At 38.5% G+C, this 22,751-nt stretch overlaps 1 protein-coding gene across 1 annotated transcript; it reads left to right on the forward strand.

Annotated features, from left to right (window-relative positions):
- The first annotated feature begins 12,881 nt into the window (after positions 1-12,881).
- OR5AK31 (olfactory receptor family 5 subfamily AK member 31) lies at positions 12,882-13,811 on the forward strand. Its single transcript, NM_001389930.1, has one exon. The coding sequence runs from the start codon at positions 12,882-12,884 to the stop codon at positions 13,809-13,811; it is 930 nt and encodes a 309-aa protein (NP_001376859.1).
- Positions 13,812-22,751: the final 8,940 nt, after the last annotated feature.

Genomic DNA, 22,751 nt, shown 5'->3' on the forward strand with positions numbered 1-22,751 from the left:
ACTGAACATCAATTTCTAACTCAACATTGTTCAACAAGAAACCGACAGTTCTCTCATTTCTCAGCAGCAGAAGATGTAGAAGATATTTGTGAGATACAAACAAAAAAGTATATAAAGTATATTTCCTTAATTGTATCAGTAGCTTTTGAAAGATGATCAACTATCCGATCTTAAACGATGAAATAACCTTCTAATTCATATTTCTTAGAGACTTTCCCTGGTGGATCAATGGTAAAGAATCTGCCTGAGACATGGGTTCTAACCCTAGTTGGGAAAATCCCTTGGAGAAGGAAATGACAACCCAGTCCAGTATTCTTGCCTAGGAAATCCCATGGACAGAGGAGCCTGGTGGGCTACAGTCTATAGGGTTGCGACTTAGCAACTAAAGCAAACTTAGAGAGAAGGCGTCTAAAGAGATCTTTGATATTGCTTGTGTACATTCTGAGGAGCCCCTTTTTAAAATACCTTGCTGTTAATATAGAAAAGAGCAGTAAAGAAAAGTGTTAGTCAACGTTGTAAAGTACCTCCAACAACAGTAGTATAAAGACACCGGTGCAAAAATTGTTTCTGGTTTCTCTTAAGAGGTACTGTTACTCTTGCTATCGTCTGTAACTAAGCCGGTTTAGTATTGTAATGAATAATTTAAAGATGTTTTCCATCTCTTTGGAGAAAATGTGCTGAAAAGAAAGAGGGGGAGAAAAGAACAATTGAATGAATCCTCATACATATTCCGACATTATGGACCAGTATCCCTCCTTTCTACACATGGTCTCTAACCAACTAGGAAAGTAACATAGGAATCCAGCAAATATGCATCATATCCATTTATTCTTACTAAATTTTTGTTTTAAATGTAATTGAATCCCCAGCTGTACTCTCTTGCAAGGGTGCAAATGCAGTGCAGAATTTGGTGCCACAGATCAAACTCATTTATCCAGAAATGAAGCCTTATTTCCCACTATCTCTAAGAATGGAGAGAGGTGAAAGAAACCAGGTTTAACACAAGAAGTCATACCTGGGCTTGAACACACATGTTCTATCCTCAAGCAGAAGCCCATCCTGTGGACAAGCATGTTAACAAAAAGCCTGAGATCCCATGTTGCATTTTGTCTCTCAATCTCATTAATCAGTTAAACCATAGGAAGTTGTGAATTAGAGGATGGACAGACAGGATGGGAGTTCACTGCCTTTCTCAACGTTTCCAGATATTCCAAATTGTGGACTGAGGCAGGAAACACTTACTGGGAGCAAACCACAACCTAAACAATACCAAGAAAATTCAGAGAGCACCAGCCCATGCAGCAGACTGCATTATAGGAGACAAATCCCAAAAGCAGGAAACTCTGATTTTTTCTTAGGATTCCTGGTGACCTGCCCATAATACCCTCTGCATAGAGAAACCATAAATTCAATCTGGAATTGAAAATCAAATCATGTCCTTATTTGATTAACAAATCAAATCCTAAGAAGGAGGGAGAGGTCTTCACCTTTACTACCCTAAACTGGAGACAGACAACTTTCAGGCTTTATTATCCTGATACGTCTCCCTATAAAAACATTCTTAAATGCAATGACTGAAAATGCCTTGCATAGAGGAATTGAACTATGCAGAAAAGTTCATGGAAAAATCTCTGTTTTAAATAATATTACTTTACATTTGTAAAGTAGAAAAGAGGAAATACATGGACAAAAAACACATAATCATAGAAAATGTATTTTTTCCAGTCCATGATATACAAAGTTAAGAAAAAATTTTCAATAAAGTTACAGAAGAGCTACTTGACATAATGAAAAAAAATTCATATTCAGAAACTCTATATTATTAAAGCCCAGCAAAAGAACACAAAAAGTTTAGGAGTCAAAATTTTGCTTCTGCAGCGCATACTACACAGAAGTGAAGTGAAGTCACTCAGTCGTGTCCGACTCTTAGTGACCCCATGGACACCAGGCTCCTCCGTCCATGGGATTTTGTAGGCAAGAGTACTGGAGTGGGGTACCATTTCCTTCTCCAGGGAATCTTCCCAAACAAAGGATGGAACCCAGGTCTCCCGCATTGTAGACGGATGCTTTACTGTCTGAGCCACGAGGGAAATCCTACACAGAAGCTGTGGGCAACTCAGTAAGAAGGGAGACTGTGGTTTAGTCACTAGGTCGTGTCCGACTCTTGTGACCCGTAAGACTGGAGCCCCCCAGTTTTCTCTGTCTGTGGGATTTCCCAGGCAAGAATACCAGAGTGGGTTGCCATTTGCTTCTCCAGGAGATATTCCCATCCCAGGAATCAAACTCAGGTCTGCAGCATGGCAGGCGGATTCTTTACCCACTGAGCTATGAGGGAAGCTTTTTATAGAAGGGAAGGGAGGGGCTTTTCCTAGATTATGGGCTTTGCTGAATGCATCCACGTATGGATGAGAGGGGAGCAGGTACTCTCTAGCTTTAGATACTCTCAAAAAGCAGAGATAGATCAGCAACTGGATATCTCAGTAAACATTGCTCAAGAAGGGGAAGGAATACAATAGGAAAATTGTGTCAGTAGTGAGAAAAGATTGCAGTCACTTAGAAGACTCAGTCACAGTTGCCTTGTGGACTTCGGATGTCCAATTAGAAACACTTTTCCCTACTGTCTTTTTGAGACCATTAACACTGCATTAGACACATCACAGTCTGATTTCTTATGAGAACTGATTTTTGTCAGTGGAGTTAGCAGTAACTCAAAAGCAAGAAAAACATCTTTCTTTCTGTTTTTTTCTTTTTCTTCTTTCTTTTTTTAATTTTTATTTTTTTAATTTATTTATTTTAATTGGAGGTTAATTACTTTACAATATTGTATTGGTTTTTCCATATATCAACATGAATCCGCCACGGGTATACATGTGTTCCCCATCCTAAACCCCCCTCCCACCTCCCTCCCCATACCATACCTCTGGGTCGTCCCAGTGCACCAGCCCCAAGCATCCCGTATCCTGCATCAAACCTGGACTGGTGATTCATTTCTTATATGATATTACACATGTTTCAATACCATTCTCCCAAATCATTCCCCCCACCAACAGAGTCCAAAAGACTGTTCTATAATCTGTGTCTCTTTTGCTGTCTCGCATACAGAGTTATCGTTACCATCTCTCTAAATTCCATATATATGCGTTAGTATACTGTATTGGTGTTTTTCTTTCTGGCTTACTTCACTCTGTATAATAGGCTCCAGTTTCATCTGCCTCATTAGAACTGATTCAAATGTATTCTTCTTTCTTTCTTTTCTTCCTTCCTCCTATCTTTTTTCTTATTTATGTGCCCATAAAAATTACAGAAATACAATAAATTATAAAAATTGGAAAGACTGTATAAAATATCTTCTGATTCAAAGACCTAGATCTAGAATTTAACAATAAAACTTTAAAGTAAAAACACCTAACATTATACCACTAAACACAGAAAAATCTCATTTAAACAAATCTTAGGTTGAAGATATGAAAACGTTTCCAGATATCCATAAGATAATATTTCACAAACTGTTGCAAACATATCTATAAACAACAAGGAGTTTTCAAATAAAATTGCATAGCTCTATAAATACTAGTGTTAATAAATAGGAAATAATAATAAATTAAGTTAGAACCAGACGTGGAACAGCAGACTGGTTCCAAATTAGGAAAGGAGTCCGTCAAGGCTGTATATTATCACCCTGCTTATTTAACTTATATGCAGAGTACATCATGAGAAACGCTGGGCTGGAGGAAGCACAAGCTGGAATCAAGATTGCTGGGAGAAATATCAATAAACTCAGATATGCAAAGGACACCACCCTTATGGAGGAAAGCAAAGAATTAAAGAGAATTTTGATGAAAGTGAAAGAAGAGAGTGAAAAAGCTGGTTTAAAACTAAACATTCAGAAAACTAAGATCATGGCATCCACTCCTATCACTTCATGGCAAATGGATGGGGAAACAATGAAAACAGTGACAGACTTTATCTTCTTGGGCTCCAAAAATTACTGCAGATGATGACTGTAGCCATGAAATTAAAAGGCACTTGCTCCTTGGAAGAAAAGCTATGACCAAACTAGATAGCATATTGAAAAGCAGAGACATTCCTTTGCCAACAAAGGCCCGTCTAGTCAAAGCTATGGTTTTTCCAGTAGTCATGTATGGATGTGAGAGTTGGACTATGAAGAAAGCTGAGCGCCGAAGAATTGATGCTTTTGAACTGTGGTGTTGGAGAAGACTCTTGAGAGTCCCTTGGACTGCAAGGAGATCCAACCAGTCCATCCTAAAGGAAATCAGTCCTGAATATTCATTGGAAGGACTGATGTTGAAGCTGAAACTCCAATATTTTGGCCACCTAAAGTGAAGAACTGACTCATTGGAAAAGACCCTGATGCTGGGAAAGATTGAGGGCAGGAGGAAAAGGGGATGACTGAGGGTGAGATGTTTGGATGGCATCACTGACTGGATGGACGTTAGTTTGAGCAAGCTCCAGGAGTTGGTGATGGACAGGGAGGCCTGGCATGCTCCTGTCCATCCGGTCGCAAAGAGTCAGACATGACTGAGTGACTGAACTGAACTAAACTGAATAAATTAATTAACCATACGTTTTAGACATGAGATAATTAAATAAAGAGAAGAGAGTAATAAACATTTTTGAATTAATATTTAAAATCTCTTAAATGACAGCAATAATAAATTCAGAAACATTTTCTGAAGCTAAAGGTAGAAATAAAATGGATAAATCATTTGCTAATTTATCAAGAAAAATAATGCTGGAGAACAAAGAAAAAATTTTAGATAAGAGAATACATAACAGTGTACAAATGTATTAGAGAATCTGATAGAATGAATGGTTCTTCTAAGGGAAGACTGATTGTAAAAAAGCTACCACAAAAGAGATTAAAGAATAATTAACAGAAGAAATAAAATAATAAAAGTACAATCTTCTTCCCAAAAAAAACACCTATTATTCACAAGCGTTAAAAATAGATAATATCAATGATGGTTGAACTGTTGGAGAACATAGGGAAAGAAGGGACGTTTCAGAATAAATTCCATGACTAAGCTAGCAAAAACAGCTCAGAAATGATAGGCCAATGCCACTCTCAAACATCAATATAAAAGTGCTTAAGAAAAACACATGCGGACGCGCTACATCGCTTCAGTCGTGTCCGACGCTGTGTAACGCTGTGTAGTGCGCCTCGCCAGCCGCCAGGCTGCGCTGTCCATGGGATTCTCCAGGCAAGAAGACTGGAGTGGGTTGCCATGCCTTCCTCCAGGGGATCTTCCCACCCCAGGGATCGAACCCACACCTCTTGTGTCTCCTGCTTTGGCAGGCGGGTTCTGTACCACTAGTGCCACCTGGGAAGCCCAATAAAAATGCGAGTACACAAAGAAAAAACCTCGGTAGCACAGTAGGAAATAACACACTGTAACCAGGTTGGTTGTATTATAGAAGAGAATACTTTGATATTATAAAATCTATTAATATAAAAATCCATTAATTTTCAGAGTAAATCATGAAATCATGTCAAAAGATAAAGAAAAACATTTGCTAAAATTAAACATTTATTTTTAATTCCAGTGATTAAATAAAAGGTACAATACTTCAACCAAAAGATTTGACCATATTTATCAGAAAATACTGAGAGCGTTTCACTTAAACTCAGAAACCAATAAAAGATGGCCTTGCTCAAAAGTATTCTTAAATTTATTCTGGAGCTACTATTAATCAGAGCACTCATATTGGAGAAATCAATAAAAAAGAATGAATAAACGGTCAATTCATAGATTTTAACTCAAATTTTTAGAACCTGACTCATAAAAATGAGAAAAAAATTTAGTTCAACAATAAGGCAACACACAGATACATAACCACATACACAGGATCCCTAATGACAGTAACATGATTACATGTATCTTCTCTAGAGAAAGCTTAAATGTTCTTCAGCTGAAAATAGCTACTAACATTGTTTATTCCAACTCCATTACAGCCTCTGGACGCCCAGGTTCTCAAGGGAGCAAGTACTGATCCCTTAGGCTCCAACCCTAAACTCCCAGTTAAAAGTAGGCACACAGAGACCTTGGTGGCCAATCAGCCTTTACCAGCTGCAGGAAGAGAATCTGGATGCAGTTTCCATGTAAGTAGAACAGAACTCAGCCCGTTTTTCAAGATCAGCCGTGTGTCATCCCCGTGTGTGCTGGAAATGGAGGAGCAAAGGGATCAGAGCCAGTGTTCTAGTAAGTTTCACCCACAGACCAGGAATAAAGGCTTCATCCCTGGCAGCATAATGAAAAATGGAGTGAAGTAGGCTGAGTGTTGCCCAAGAAGGATATGCGTGAGCAAATGATTGAAAGATTAACCGAGTGAATGAATGAGTCACCAATGGCTTTAGCGTATTATTTGCATGTGTTATTATGACCGGTTTTGAGTGCCCATTCAAAGCCTGGTCCTGTGCTTGGAACTTTATATAAATCATCTCACTCTAAGTCACCACTACAAAGCAGACTCAGCTTCTTTCTCTTACTCTTTCTTTTTAATTTAAATTTATTTATTTTAATTAAAGGCTAATTACTTTACACATTCTTGAAAGCAATTAAAGCTATTTTAAAAAGAAAAGGTGACAAAGCTTATAAATTTAAAGGATTCTCTCTCCCCACTCCCATGCCCAAAGATAACCATTAGAAGTCTGGTGTGAATTATTCCTGAACTTTTCCATGGATAAATAAGGAAAATGAGCGTGAGCGTGAAAGAAAATTTTCTTTCGTAAGGGCCCAGCTCTACGTATTATTCGGAAACATTCTTTGTTCATTTGATAATGCGACATGAGCACCTTTCCATGAGAGTATGTATTTATCTCATACTTCTTAGATTATGTTTTGGCTCATAATATGCACCTACTTTGATTTATTAAACCCTATTTCCAAACTTGTGCTAACGCACATGGTGTCACAGTGGGCATGACTGCCTTGTAGGTCGTCCCGCACCCTGTTTTATAGGGAGTGGAACTGAGGAGGAAGGGATCTGTACGTGCTGTCTCTATTTGTGCGACCAGAATTCAACTCCGGGTCAGTCTGTCTCCTTTCCACTGCACAGCGAGCAATGGAAATGAAGCTTCAAAAGCATCGGGGTTCAGTATAGGTTGCTGCTGCTGCTGCTAAGTCGCTTTAGTCGTGTCCGACTCTGTGCGACCCCACAGACAGCAGCCCACCAGGCTCCCCCGTCCCTGGGATTCTCCAGGCAAGAACACTGGAGTGGGTTGCCATTTCCTTCTCCAACACATGAAAGTGAAAAGTGAAAGTGAAGTCGCTCAGTCATGTCCGACTCTAGCGACCCCATGGACTGCAGCCCACCAGGCTCCTCCGTCCATGGGATTTTCCAGGCAAAAGTACTAGAGTGGGGTGCCATGTTCAAAATACTCGGGTGCTGGGTTTAAGTGTGTGCATGTATGTTTTATGCCTTGTACTGGTGTTTCATAACTCTTTTAAAAATACCCCCCCTTATATCATACATTCTATTTGAATTCAAATACATTAAGTTAATGTGGTAAATGTCATTATCTCATCAAGACTCATGACCTAGGCTAGCTTCCTCTGACAAGTGCAGTCACCCACAGGATGGAAGCCTTCTTGAAAGGGTTGCATTTAGTCTATTTCACAGCAAAGTTTCCTGAGGAGGTAGCTAACACTTATCATGCTTAGCCCTCCCTCCACGTTGAAATTTGAAAGAAGAGAACTGTTTCTTGCTCCTTCACGACAGAGTTGTCCCACTCTGTTCATTTCTCGAGATGTTTGAAAGAGCAAGATTGTCCGCATCAGCCACAGGTTTGGTTTCCTACATTCCCCACCATGAAAGGCCCCTTCTTATCCCAAAGTGACCATCACATCTGTGGAGCCACAGCTCTGCCTGGCATTGCTGACTCCAGAGGAAGGAGCCCTCTACTGATGTATGGAGATGTGGGGCTTCTTCTGAGGAACTTCTGTCATTGCACAATATTTAGGGTGCATAAAAATATATTTTAAATAATATAAGAACCACTCATGTAGCCTCCATCTAACTTCTGAAACTTGCTTTTTTTTTTTTTCTTGCTTAGCATGTTCTTTGAGATATTTATCCACACAGACAGTATTGCTCCAATTTAGTGAATTTGCATGTGATTCCGAGGTAGTGCTAGTCCTAAAAAATCTGCCTGCCAATGTTGGAGACTCAAGAGACTTGGATTTGATCCCTGGGTCGGGAAGATTCCCGGGAGTAGGAAATGGCAACCCATTTTAGTATTCTTGCCTAGAAAATTCCATGGACAGAGGAGACTGGTGGGGCTACAGTCCATGGCATCACAGAGGGTCAGACACGACTGAGCAACCTAAGCACACACAGTCTAGTCTCACTGATCCATTTAATAAATAATATTTTTCCAGGTTCAAGAATACTGCTATGAATAATATGTGTATATACTCCATATGCACATATTCATACATATACTTACACACATAGGTATGGATATGTGTATTTATGTATCCTTGCTTATGTGGTCAAATATTTATCTAGCATATGTACCTGTATTGGAAATTCTGGACCATTCGGAGACATATATTTAATTTTATTAATATACCCAAATTTGTCCCCAGTATGACTGTGCTAATTTACATTCCCACCACATTCTCAACTAAAATTTGCATTTTAGACTGAGGAGTATAGAATTACATTTCAGTGCAGTATTAATATACGATTATCTGATTACTATTAAGCTGTGCATATATGCATATTGCTATTGGCATTTCAGTTTTCCTTCTATAATTATCCTGATTCTAAGTTTTGTGATTTTTTTTCCCTTGGAGCAATTTGTTGAAGTTACTTAAATACACTGGATATGAATTCTCTACCATTTATATGTGCTTCAAACCAATGTACCTGAGTAATTTTCAGTCAGTATCTGGTCTTTCCTTTGTTAATAATGTTGCTATCTTTATGTTTGATATAGTTGAATTTACCATGTTTTACACTTTGTGACCTTATGTCTTATTTAAATTTCCACTGTGTAGTTAAGTCATAGACATTCTGCTGTGTTTTATTCTCACAGCTTTGTAATTTAAGTTTTTAATCCATTTGGATAAAATGCACAGTAGAAAAGCAATATAGTTTTTTTCATATGTATAAGCACGTATAGACCACGATTTACCGGGCCATTTCTCACTGGTGGACCTGCTACTGTTTTTATACGTTGAGCTTCCAGAGACTTGAACGTCTGTTTATGGTTTTCTCTCCTCAGTTCCGTTGGCCTGTCTACCTACCTTCAGGCCAGGACCACACTGTCTTTATTATTATTGCTTCATAATCAGTTCTGACATCTGATAGAACAAGTCCTTCGTTTTTGTCTACTGAAATCATCTTAGCTATTTTTTAGCTCTTTTCTAGATAAATTTGATAAGTTTATGAACGTGGGCATAAAATTCTCTCAAGCACTTCACTGAAAATAATTTGAAGGAGAATATCATGTTGCTACAACTTCGTCTTGATTGTTGATGGAAAATAATTTTTCCATGCTTCTGATGTTTCTCTCCTGCAAAGGGAGCTGACTTTGTGTAATCATGGCCATTCCGACACATTTTATTCACACGGTTCCTAGAAAGACAGAGTGATGTGTCTGACTAGTAAACCTGAAGACAAGCTGGCATGCTCCGCCCTGCCCTTATCCTCAGGAGCAGCCAGCCTGCTGAAGCCCAGTGCCCCTGTGCTTCAGAGATGCTTCCCATCACCAGAGATGCCCCAGTCACCACCACCGAGACTGAGTGGACAAGCCTGTCTACTTACAGTGTCTTTTAGCAACAAATATTTCACTAATAAACTTAAAAGTCTTTCCCCAGGTATGTAAAGGTGATATGGCTTCTACCTGCTGCTGCTGCTGCTAAGTTGCTTCAGTCGTGTCCAACTCTGTGTGACCCCATAGTCGGCAGCCCACCACTACCTACTCACCATCTTTTATGTCTCAGTTTGTCCAGATACCGGGAAAGGAAGAGAATACTTACTAGAGCCTATTTGCATAGAAGGAAATGGCACCCCACTCCAGTACTCTTGCCTGGAAAATCCCATGGATGGAGGAGCCTGGTGGGCTACAGTCCATGGGGTCACTGAGAGTTGGACACGACTGAGAGACTTCACTTTCACTTTTCACTCTTATGCATTGGAGAAGGAAATGACAACCCACTCCAGTGTTCTTGCCTGGAGAATCCCAGGGACGGGGGAGCCTGGTGGGCTGCCATCTCTGGGGTCGCACAGAGTCGGACACGACTGAAGCGACTTAGCAGCAGCAGCAGCAGAGCCTCTTTGAGACCCTAGTAATTGTTTGTTTAATGTATAAATGACTTTGATTAGTGAATGTGTATTTTTTAAAGCTGTTTGCACCTATATTTGCAAATGAGATTCATTCCAATGTTTTTCTCATATTTTATTTACTTTGGCTTCAATGTTATATTGGCGTGAGTTAGAGAATGTTCTTTATTGTGATTTGCAAGAAAAGTTTATATAATATAGAATCAGTTTTGTCCTAAATATTTGTAGAATTTTCCTGTAGCATAATTAGGCCAAATACTTGTGTGAAAAAGGTTTGTCCTTTTATATTTATTTACTTATTCAGCAGCATTGGCGTGCAGGCTCTTTCGTCGCAGTTGAGGCACAACTAGTTGAGGCACAAGGGCTCAGCGCCTGTGGTGCTTGGGCTTAGTTGCTCCGTGGCATGTGGGATCTTAGTTGCCCGATAAGAGATCAAAATGGCATCCCCTGCATTGCAAGGCAGATTTTTAACCATGGGACCACCAGGGAAGTCCCTGTGAGAGTAAATTTTAAAATAACAAATAAAACCACTTAATTGTTTCAAACTATTTGAATATTTGGGGAGGAGGGGCAACATAGGGGTAAGGTATTAAGAGCTGCAAACCACCACGTATAGAATAAGCTGCGGATATATTGCACAGCACCGGGGATTTAGCCAATATTCTGTAATAACTATGAATGGAAAATAGCCTTCAAAATTGTGAATCACCATGTTGCATACCAGAAGCTTAGATAATAATCAAATATACCTCAATTTAAAAGAAAAAAACTTTAAAAAAAATCCAATAATTGTTTACCATCAAATATATCTTTAATGACTTAGAAGCTAACAAATTGATTATTTTTTAATATTATAATTTTTAAATCCTTCAAATTTGTTTGAAGAAAAAACACTGGAAACCATTGAAGAATTTGTTTCACAAAAAAAAGATAAATAATATTTGAATATTTCACATGCAAACACACAAACCCACACACATCAGTTACTATCATTCTCTGCCCACTTAGTCTGCTTTTTCTAGAAAAAAATTGAGTAAATACAAAATAACTTTTTCTAATTACATGTATGCTATGAAATATTATGGCTCAAATATTATGTACCAGCCACCCAGTATAAAGAGGAAAATAAATTTTATTATTACACCTGACTCTCCTGGGTGTATCAGGTAGAGGCAGGAATGGACTTTGTCAAATTTTTTTTTTTTTTTCAGAAGGAAAAATTATAAGGACAAAAATGATGGATTACTGTTTTAAATTTAAGGACTTCTGATCTGTGAAAAATACCAAAGACCAAGATAATAGATAAAATGTGAAAAAAAAGCTTTGTCAAGTCAACATCAAAGTATTCAAATCTACATTAAAAAGAGCTTTCATAAATTAAATCATAGAAACATTTGTAAAAAGTATTAACAGGCAATTTACAGAAAAATAGAAACCCAAAATTCTAAATATTAGACAGTGAGCAAAGTCATTTTAGGTTAGGGAAAAAAAAAAAAATTAGATATCAGTTTATATCTATTTTCCTGACCAAAAATAGTGTTAGGAAAATACCAATGTTCACCAGGGTGTGAGGACATAGGAACCTCCGTGCACAGTTAGGAGTGCATACTAGCACATCCATCATGGAAAATGATGTGGAATAATTATGTGCATACCCTCAGACTCAAAATTTTTGCCCCTACTATAGCACCCTAGAAAATTTATCGTACTGGGTTATTTGTAGTGGAGACGAGTTGGGGGCAGTCTGCTATTCACCACTAGGAAAGCATGTAGGTAAATCAGGATGGACGGACATCATAGACCAGTGCTACTCAATGTGTGTGGCCCAGGGACCAGCACCCGTCCTTGGACTCTCTATTTCCACCCTATGATGGGGCAATGACGACAAGTGAGATGGAGCATGTAAAACTATTCCAGAATTTTGACAATGCTAAGAATTTTTTTATTGCCATTTACAAAAAGTATTAAGCCACAACAGGTTGGAAATTTTACAAAGAAAATTATTCTTTACCCATATATACTTGATAAACACTTCCATAAAGGTTTATGGACCTCTACAGGTCCATGAGTCCATCATGGCAGAGAACAGTTACTAAGGGTGAGGTAAGGGATAAAATGAAAATATGGAGATAAAGGGGAGCAAGGTCGGATAGAACTCTGTGGATATGTCAAGAATTCAAATATAGTCATTATTACTTAAGCAAACTTGGATTTCTAATTAAAATATAGAGTGCATATGAAAGCATAATTAAACAAAAGCATATTTAAGCACATCTCACATGTTCCTGAATTGATATGTTGATGAAATACCAATCACTCTGAATTCTGAGAACCTAGACAGTGATCCATGACCACTTCCCCACACTATAGATGAAAAGGTCTAAGTCAGGTATCAAGGTTCAGCCTGTAAAATCTAAGTCAATTATGTCATGAAAATTGTTCTCTGACATAACTGTGAAGTTAAATACTGTACCATTTCGAGTTTCACGATTAGGTAAATGATCACAGCCCTCTTAACTTTCTCTGGTCTTTTTTCGCACCTTTTCAGCTGATTCTTAATTCTGCCAGCCATGGAAGAAAACAACGGCACTACAGTGACTGAATTCCTTCTCCTGGGATTCGCTGGTCAACACAAGTCTTGGCCTGTCCTCTTCACAATATTGCTAATGATCTATATGGTCACCTTAGTGGGTAACATTGGCGTGATCCTCCTCATCAAGGTTGACTCTTCCCTTCACACCCCCATGTACTTTTTCCTCCAAAACTTGGCTTTTGTTGATCTCTGCTACACCTCTGCCGTCACCCCTAAGATGTTGCAAAACCTTGTAGGAACAGAGCGATCCATCTCGTTCATGGGATGTGTGGTGCAGTTACTAGTCGATGGGGCTTTTATAACCAGTGATTGCTACATCCTGGCGGCTATGGCAGTGGACCATTACGTGGCCATCTGTAACCCTCTCCACTCTCCAACAGTCATGACCCGGAGGGTCTGCATTCACCTGTTAGTTGGATCATACTTCATGGGTTTCCTAAATGCCTCTGTAAATGTAGGTTTTATTTTCTCACTGAGTTTTTGCAAATCCAATAAAATTAATCACTTTTTCTGTGATGCTCCCCCAATTCTGGCCCTCTCATGCTCCAATATTTACTTCAGCGTCATGATGTTAACAGTCTTTGTGGGGTTTAACTTGACGCTCACCGTGTCAGTCGTGATCTTTTCCTACATGTTTATCCTGGCTGCCATCCTGAAGATCTCTTCTGCTGCAGGGAGGAAGAAAGCCTTCTCCACATGCACTTCCCACCTGACAGCTGTCACCATTTTCTATGGGACGCTCTCGTACATGTATCTGCACCATCGTGCCACAGAGTCTCAAGAGCAAGAAAAAATGGCTTCTGTGTTTTATGGGGTTGTGATCCCCATGTTAAACCCCCTCATCTACAGCCTGAGGAACCAAGATGTGAGAGAAGCCCTGAAAGGAGTTGGAAAGAAGTGTTTCTAGTTTTAACACCAATAACTAACTCAACAAGTAAACCAACATTTCTCAGCAGCAGAAGATGTATCAAGTGTTATTAAGATACAAAGCATTCCTTAGCTGTATCAGTAGCATCTGAAAAATATTGAAAAGCATCTCAAATGATTAAACAAGCTTCTAATTCATTTGTTTCTAGTAAAGAAAACATCTAACTTCTAAAAAGAAGATCTTTGACACTTCTTTTACACTTTTTGAGGTGCCTTCTTCAAATACTCAACATTAAAAAGGAAAAGAAAAGTAAATTAAGGAGAAACACATAATTGATATTATATGAATATATTAACAGAGAAGGCAATGGCACCCTACTCCAGTACTCTTGCCTAGAAAATCCCATGGACGGAGGAGCCTGGTAGTCTGCAGTCCATAGGGTCGCTAAGGCTCAGACACGACTGAGCGACTTCACTTTCACTTTTCACTTTCATGCGTTGGAGAAGGAAATGGCAACCCACTCCAGTGTTCTTGCCTGGAGAATCCCAGGGACGGGGGAGCATGGTGGGCTACCATCTCTGGGGTCGCACAGAGTCCGACACGACTGAAGCGACTTAGCAGCAGCAGAATATATTAAATAAATACCTCTATTAACTAGATTATAAGGAATCATTAGGACAAAAATCTATTTATCTATCTATTAAGAGGTACTGATACTCTGCAATTTTTGTATAGCCCAGCTACTTTGACTTTGTAAAAAAAAATACTTTTTAAAGATGCATTTCTTTGGAGGAAATACACAGAAAAGAGGAAAAAAGCCATTGAGAGAATTTCCACTGATTTGGGGACACTGAAAATCAATATCCTTCCTTCTCTACAAGTTCCCTGAACATTAGGACATTGACTATGGAATCAGAAAGATGTGGATCTTACTAATTTTATCTTTGGTAAATCTAACTTTAATCTCCAATTAAATCCCATTACAGGTGTATTACATTAACAGAATCCAGTGCAGCACCTGGTGCTATAAAGCAGGCTTATTTATCCAGAATCATTTCCTTGTACCTCTCCATCTCCAAGAACGAAGAAAAATGCAGGACTCTAGGCTTATTTCTAGAAGTCAAGGCTCATGCCCTGATGGTCTTGCTATTTGGGTTAAACAAAAAAGAAGAAAAGATTAAGCACACAGCCCTTCTGTGGACAGGCAGTGTAAACAGAAGGCTGACATCACGGGTTTTTCATTTCTTTTCCCAATCCTGTTTGTCAGTGAAACCATAGGGAGTGTTATTGGGAAGACTGACAGAATGGGAGTTTGCTCCCAACAGTTTCAGAAATTCCAAATCCATGGACTAAGGCAGGAATACTCTGATAGGGAGCCAGTGGTAACCCAACCAATACCAAGAGAAACCAGATGATACCAACCCATGCATTACAACCCATGCAGGGTACATTAAAGGAGAAGAATCTCCCAATTAGGAAACTCTGACCTTACATAAAGCTACCTGCCCATATCCCCTCTGTAAAGAGAAACATTTCTACTCCATAATATAAGCAAATCCTCTCCAGAGAAGGAAGAAGACTTTACCTTATCAACCTAGACCATCTTCAGGGAAAGAGACACCTCTACATTTTAGTGAGGTGATATTTCACCTTATAGTGCTGCTGCTGCTGCTAAATCTGTGCGACCCCAGAGACGGCAGCCCACCAGGCTCCTCCATCCATGGGATTTTCCAGGCAAGAGTACTGGAGTGGGGTGCCATCACCTTATACAAATATCCTTAAATATAATGGCTATAAATGCCTTTTCTCAGAGGACCTGAGCTGTGCAGAAATGTAAAACAGTCATGGAGAATCTGTGTACCTAATAATGTTTAATGTTCATAGAGCAAAAAAATCAGGACTACATGAGCAAAAGAAACAGAATATCAATAGAAATGCTAATTCACCTCTTCTAGTCCATGAGAGATCAAACTGAGAACAAAATATTTCCATAAAGTTATTTAATGAGAAAGCATTGAGAATATTTCTTCTAAAGTTGAACATGAAAAAGGTCACCTGAATCAAAATTATGCTTAAGATTATTCTGGAGCACTTGGATTATAGAAATCAATGAAAGGAATGCAAATCAAAAAGGAGGAGTAAAACTTATTATTTGAAGATTACATTTTTTTTCTGGATATCCAGGTAAATTAATAATAAGCTAATTCTAAAACTTTTGCAATAGCAAAAAACCTAGAATAACCCCCCCAAAAAAAACTTTAAAATAAAGAGACATAGAACATACATTATCTGATTTCAAGACTAATTGATTTCAACACTAATGGTTTAGTAAATAAACCATTAAATTTTGAAATTTTGCTTTTCTAAAAACATCAAGAAATGAAAAGATATACCACAAACTAGGAAAAATTATATATATGACAAAACTATACATATCATATAAATGATAAAATTATATTCATATATCATATATATGTGACAAAATCTCTGTTAAGAATATATAAAGAATACTTTCAACCCAATGATGAAACAGTTTATTTTAAAATGGGCAAATGGTGACAGTGAAAATCTTGGAGTAAGATCTTCTGAAAATCCGTTCCTCCATAAAAGTAGCTAGGATGCTGGTGTGCACACATCCACACACACACACACACACACACACACAACAATCGAATTTTTCAGAACTCTGGAAATTAAAAAAGGGCTTGCAGCAATCCAGGGAGCTTTTATTTACAAAACACAACTTAGGCTTAGTATGAATGCCAAGCTTAGAGGTGCTTTAATGTGCCCTATTATCATCCTCTCCCTTCCCATCTCTTGGGAAGCCCTAAAAACCAACAGCTGGCAGTCAGATTGAAAGGCAGCAGCCTGGCAACCAGTTGGAACAGATCAGGGTTGGAGCTGTTTGAAAGCCCCATTCACAGAGCACTGTTATCCTTTGGCCCATATGATGGTTCTCTGGAAGGCCCTACTGGCCAGGCTGTCATTATTTGTCCTGACTTGAAGCTCACTCAGTGCAAAGAGCCTTTTTCCTGGGGTCATTTGTCAAAAAACGATCAGAGACAATTAACTGTTTAATCCTGCAACTGCCAGGGCTTCTCTGGTAGCTCAGCTGGTAAACAATCTACCTGCATTGCAGAAGACTCCAGTTTGATTCCTGGGTTGGGAAGATCCCCTGGAGAAGGTATAGGCTACCCACTCCAGTAGAATCTACCTGGAGAATCCCCGTGGACAGAGGAGCCTGGAGGGCTACAGCCCATGGGGTTGCAAAGAGTCAGACACAACTAAGTGACTAAGCATAGCATACGGATATAGGTAAGAATTAAGGCAAACAACAGGCAAATCCAAAAGGCTTAAAACAAAAAGCTCATGAATGGAGGGATTTTCCTGCTGTTCCAGTGGTTAAGAATCTGCTTTGCAATGCAGGGAACACGGGTTCAATCCCTGATCGGGGAACTAAGATTCCACATGCCAAAGAGCAACTAGGCCCACTTGCTGTAACTACTGACCCCATGCTAGATAGTCCATCCACAATAACAAAAGATCCCACAAGCTGCAACTAAGACCAAATGAAACCTTCTAAATAAATAATTTAAAAAAAAAAAAAAACCTCATGAATGAAATAGCCATAAGAGTACTTAAAAGTTCCACGATCTTGAGAATCTAGATCAAGAACATCAAGAGGGGCTGCATGCTTGTTCAAAATTGAACTAAGGAAGTCTTAAGCCATCACTCCGGGTAATCTTGAGGATATACTCAAGCAGGAAGTGATGGCTAGGATGGAGTTGTAATCTGCCTGGAAGAGAGTTGAGGGCATACCCAAGCACACAGTCAGAGACCCCTGGCAAAGTTTGAGACACTTGTTGGTTCCGGGCTTTTAAATAAATCACTTGCTAATCATTAGCTGACTGCTAAATTAGAGGTTTCCCTGGTGGCTCAGATGGTAAAGAATCTACCCACAATATAGGAACCTGGATTTGTTCCCTGGGTCAGGAATACCATCTGGAGAAGAGAATGGCAACCCACTCCAGAATTCTTGGCTGAAGAATCCTATGGACAGAAGAGCCTTGAGGGCTACAGTCCATGGGCTCACAAAGAGTCAAAGCAACTAAAACTTTCACACTTTCACTTTCACACTTTGAAGCTGAGCAGGAACTTCAGTGGCCACACATGATGAAGAATACACATTTAACAGGATCAACTCAAAAAAAGTCACCATCACAAAGAAAACAGTCAATAGAAACCATCCCTGAAAAGCACAGGCATTAGAATTACTATATAAGACTTTAAATTGAAGATGATTCTTTGGGGCCTGAGTGCATCATCTTTCTAGTCTGCTGGCTTTCCGAATAAACTCTTCCTTGTCCCAACAACTTGTTTCTCGATTTTTTGACCTATGGTGCTGCGAGCAGTACAAGCTTGGACTAGGTAACAATTTTGGGGAAGCCTTCCACAGGCTTTGCTGCTTGTGGCCAGCTGCCCCCAACCCCCTTGCCACTCTGGTTGGGAGATTTCTGCGTAAGGCCCTAGCAACTGCTGATACCACTTGTCACTTCAAAATTCCCCAAAGTGGCACCAGCTGTACCAGCACTTGGCAGTTGGAGTAAGGAATCAACACTGGGGAGAGGACAAACTCCCTACACTGGGATTAAGCTACCTGCCAAGATGTTCCACTTCAGGCCCACAACTGCTGCAGATGTTAGAGAAATCCTTGAGGAAAAGTCTCCCTGTGTCCTTAAAGAGATCAAGCCCTGAGTCTTTGGAGTGGGAGCACTGACTCTAAGACCCTAGACTACCAGAGAATGAACCCTAGGGAGTATTAAATACTGAGAACTCACACAAGGGAAACCATCAGAATATAAGACCTGGCATCACCCAAACACCAGTAGCACCCTGTGCAGGATGCCTCATCTAAACAACAAACAAAAACAAAAACCCAACCATCACCAGACAAGATTACCACATCACCCAGCCTTGCCCATCAGAGGAAAAACAAACAAACAAAAAGCAAACAAACAACAACAAAAACTCAACAAAAATCTCACCCTATATGAAGCTTAAACAAACAACTGGACCAACCATAGGAGGGCAGAAACCAAAAGGAAGAAAAAATTCAACCTTGAAGCCTGGGAAAAAGAGAATTCAAACACAATAAGGTAAATAATAATAATGAAACAGCAGAGAAATACTACACAAATGAAGGAAAAAACTAGAAACACAGAAACCCAAATAAATGAAGAAGAAATAGGCAAACTACCTGAAAAAGAATTCAGAATAATGATAGTAAAGATGATTGAAAACAATATGGAGAAAATGCAAGAATCAATTAACAAAGACCTAGAAGACTTAAAGGATAAACATACAGAGACAAACACAATTACTGAAATTAAAAATACTCTAGAAGGAATCAATGGCAGAATATCAGAAGCAGAAGAATGAATCAGTGAACTGTTAAGACAAAATGGTGGAAATAATTTCTGAAGAGCAGAATAAAATATAAAGAATGAAAAGAACTGAGGATAGTTTCAGAGACCTCTGGAACAATATCAAATGCACCAACATTCGAATTATAGGGGTCCCAAAAGAAGAAGAGAAAAAGAAAGGGTATGAGAAAAATTTTGAAGAGATTATAGTTGAAATTTTCCCCAACATGGAAAAGGAAATCATCAGTCAAGTTCAAGAAGTGCAAAGAGTCCTATACAGGATAAACAAAAGGAGAAACACACCAAGACTAATCAAACTAACGAAGACTAAACACAGGAGCGAATATTAAAACCAGCAAGGCAAAAGCAACAAGTAACATACAAGGGAAACCCCATACGTTTAACAGCTGTCTTTCAACAGAAATTGCAGGCCAGAAGGGAATGGCAGGACATACATAAAGTAATGAAAGGGAAAAATCCACAACCAAGATTGCTGTACCTGGCAAGGATCTCATTCAAAATTGATGGAGAAATGAAAAGCTTTTCACACAAGCAGAACTTAAGAGAATTCAATACCACTAAACCAGCTTTACAAAAGATGTTAAAGGGACTTATATAGTCAAGAAATACAAGAGAAGAAAGTGATCTACAAATCAACCCCAAATAATTAAGAAAATGGCAATAGGAACATATCTATCAATAACTAATGTAATGTAACTGGATTAAATGCTCCAGCCAAAAGACGCAAGCAGGCTGAATGGATACAAAAACAAGACCCATATATGTGCTGTCTACAAGAAACCCACTTCAGACCTCAAGACACATACAGACAGAAAATGAGAGGATGGAAAAATATATTCTATGCAAATGGGAAGCAAAAGAAAGCTGGAGTAGCAATCCTCATATCAGACAAAATAGACCTTAAAATAAAGAAGATTGCAAGAGACAAGGAAGGATACTACATAATGATCAAGGCATCAGTCCAGGAGGAAGACATAGCAATTGTAAATATCTATGCTCGCAACATAGGAGCACCTCAATACATAACACTAACAGACATAAAAGGAGAAACTGACAATAACACAATAATAGTAAGAGACTTTACCACCCCACTCACACCAACGGACAGATCATCAAAACAGAAAATTCATAAGGAAACACAAGTCTTAGAAGATACATTAGGGAGGAGGGGGAGGGTTCAGGATGGGGAACACATGTATACCTGAGGCGGATTCATTTTGATATATGCCAAAACCAATACAATATTGTAAAGTTAAAAAATAAAATTAAATTAAATTTTAAAAAAAGAAGATACATTAGATGAGATGGATCTCGCTGATATCTTCAGGACATTCCATCCAAATGCAGAAGAATACACCTTCTTCTCAAGTGCACATGGAACATTCTTCAGGATAGACCACATCTTGAGTCACAAATCAAACCTCAGTAAATTTAAGAAAATTGAAACTGTGTCAAGCATCTTCTCCCACTACAAAGCTATGAGACTAGATATCAATTACAAAAAAAAAAAAAACTGTAAAGAACACAAACACATGTAGGTTAAACAATACATTTCTAAACAACCAACAGGTTACTGAAGAAATCAAAAGGGAAATCAAAATATTTCTAGAAACAATGCCAATGAAAACAGGACAACTCAAAACCTATGGGATGCAGCAAAAGCAGTTCCCAGAGGGAAGTTTATAACAATACAATCCTACCTCAAGAAACAAGAAAAACATCAAATATACAACCTAACTTTACACCTAAAACAACTGGAAAACGAAGAACAGAAAACCCCCAAAATTAGTAGTAGAAAATAAATCATAAATATCAGAGCAGAAAGAAGAGAAAAAGAAATGAAAGAAAAATAGTAAAGATTAATGAAACTAAAAGCTGGTTCTTGGAGAAGATAAACAAAATTGACAAACCTTTAGCCAGACTCATCAAAAGAGAGAAGAATCAAGTCAACATTATTAGAAATGAAAAAGGAAAGGTTACAACAGACAATGCAGAAATATAAAGGATTATAAGAGACTATTATGAACAACTATACAGCAATAAAATGGATAACCTGGAAGAAATGGACAGATTCTTAGAAAAGTTCAATCTTCCAAGACTGAACCAGGAAGAAATAGAAATTATGAACAACCCAAATACGAGCACTGAAATTGAAGCTGTGATCAAAAATCCCCCAAAAAACAAAAGCCCAGGACCAGATGGCTTCACAGGAGAATTCTACCAAACATTGAGAGAAGAGTTAATGCCTATCCTTTTAAAACTCTTTCAAAAAACTTCAGAGGAAGGAACCCTTCCAAACTCATTCTAAGAGGCCATCATCACCCTGATACCAAAACCGGACAAAGACAAAACAAAAAAAGAAAACTACAGGCCAATATCACTGATGAAGATAGATGCAAAAATCGTCAACAAAATTTCAGCAAACAGAATTCAGCAACACATCAAAAAGCTCATACGCCATGATCAAGTTGGGTTTATTTCAGGGATGCAAGGATTCTTCAGTATATGCAAATCAATCAATGTGATACACCAAATTAACAAATTGAAAGGTAAAAACCATATGATAATCACAACAGATGCAGAAAAGGCCTTTGACAAAATTCAGCACCCATTTATGATTAAAACTCTTCAAAAAATGGGCATAAAAGGAACCTACCTCAACATAGTAAAGGTCATATATGATAAGCCTACAGCAAACATTCTCAATGGTGAAAAACTGAAAGCACTCACCCTAAGATTAGGAACAAGACAAGGGTGTCCACTTTCACCACTATTATTCAACATAGTTCTGGAAGTCCTAGCTAGAGCAATCAGAGAAGAAAAAAAAATAAAAGGAATCCAGATTGGAAAAGAAGTAAAGCTCTCACTGTTTGCAGATGACATGATACTGTACATATAAAACCCTAAAGATAGAATCAGAAAATTACTAGAGCTCATCAGTGATTTTAGCAAAGTTGCAGATACTAAATCAATACACAGAAATCACTTGCATTTCTATATACTAAAAATGAAAAATCAGAAAGAGAAATTAAGGAATCAATCCCATTCACCATTGCAAAAAAAGAATTAAATATCTAGGAATAAACTTACCTAAGGCAACAAAAGAACTGTACACAGAAAATTATAAGACACTAATGAAAGAAATCAAATATGACATATACAGATGGAGAAATATTCCATGTTCTTGGGTAGGAATAATCAATATTGTGAAAATGACTTTACTACCAAAGGCAATCTACAGACTCAATGCAATCCTATCAAATTACCAGCGGAATTTTTCACAGAACTAGAACAAAAAATTTCACAGTTCACATGGAAACACAAAAGACCCTGGATAGCCAAAGCAATCTTGAGAAAGCAGAACAGAGCTGGAGGAATCAAAGCTACAGTCATTAAGACAGTATGGCCCTGGAACAAAAATAGAAAAATAGACCAATGGAGAAAGACAAAGCCCAGAAATAAACACACACACCTATGGGTACCTTATTTTTGATGAAGGAGGCAATAGACAACGGGGCAAACACAGCCTCTTCAA

This window comes from Bos taurus, chromosome 15, assembly GCF_002263795.3.
Source record: "Bos taurus isolate L1 Dominette 01449 registration number 42190680 breed Hereford chromosome 15, ARS-UCD2.0, whole genome shotgun sequence".
Lineage (NCBI taxonomy): Eukaryota > Metazoa > Chordata > Mammalia > Artiodactyla > Bovidae > Bos > Bos taurus.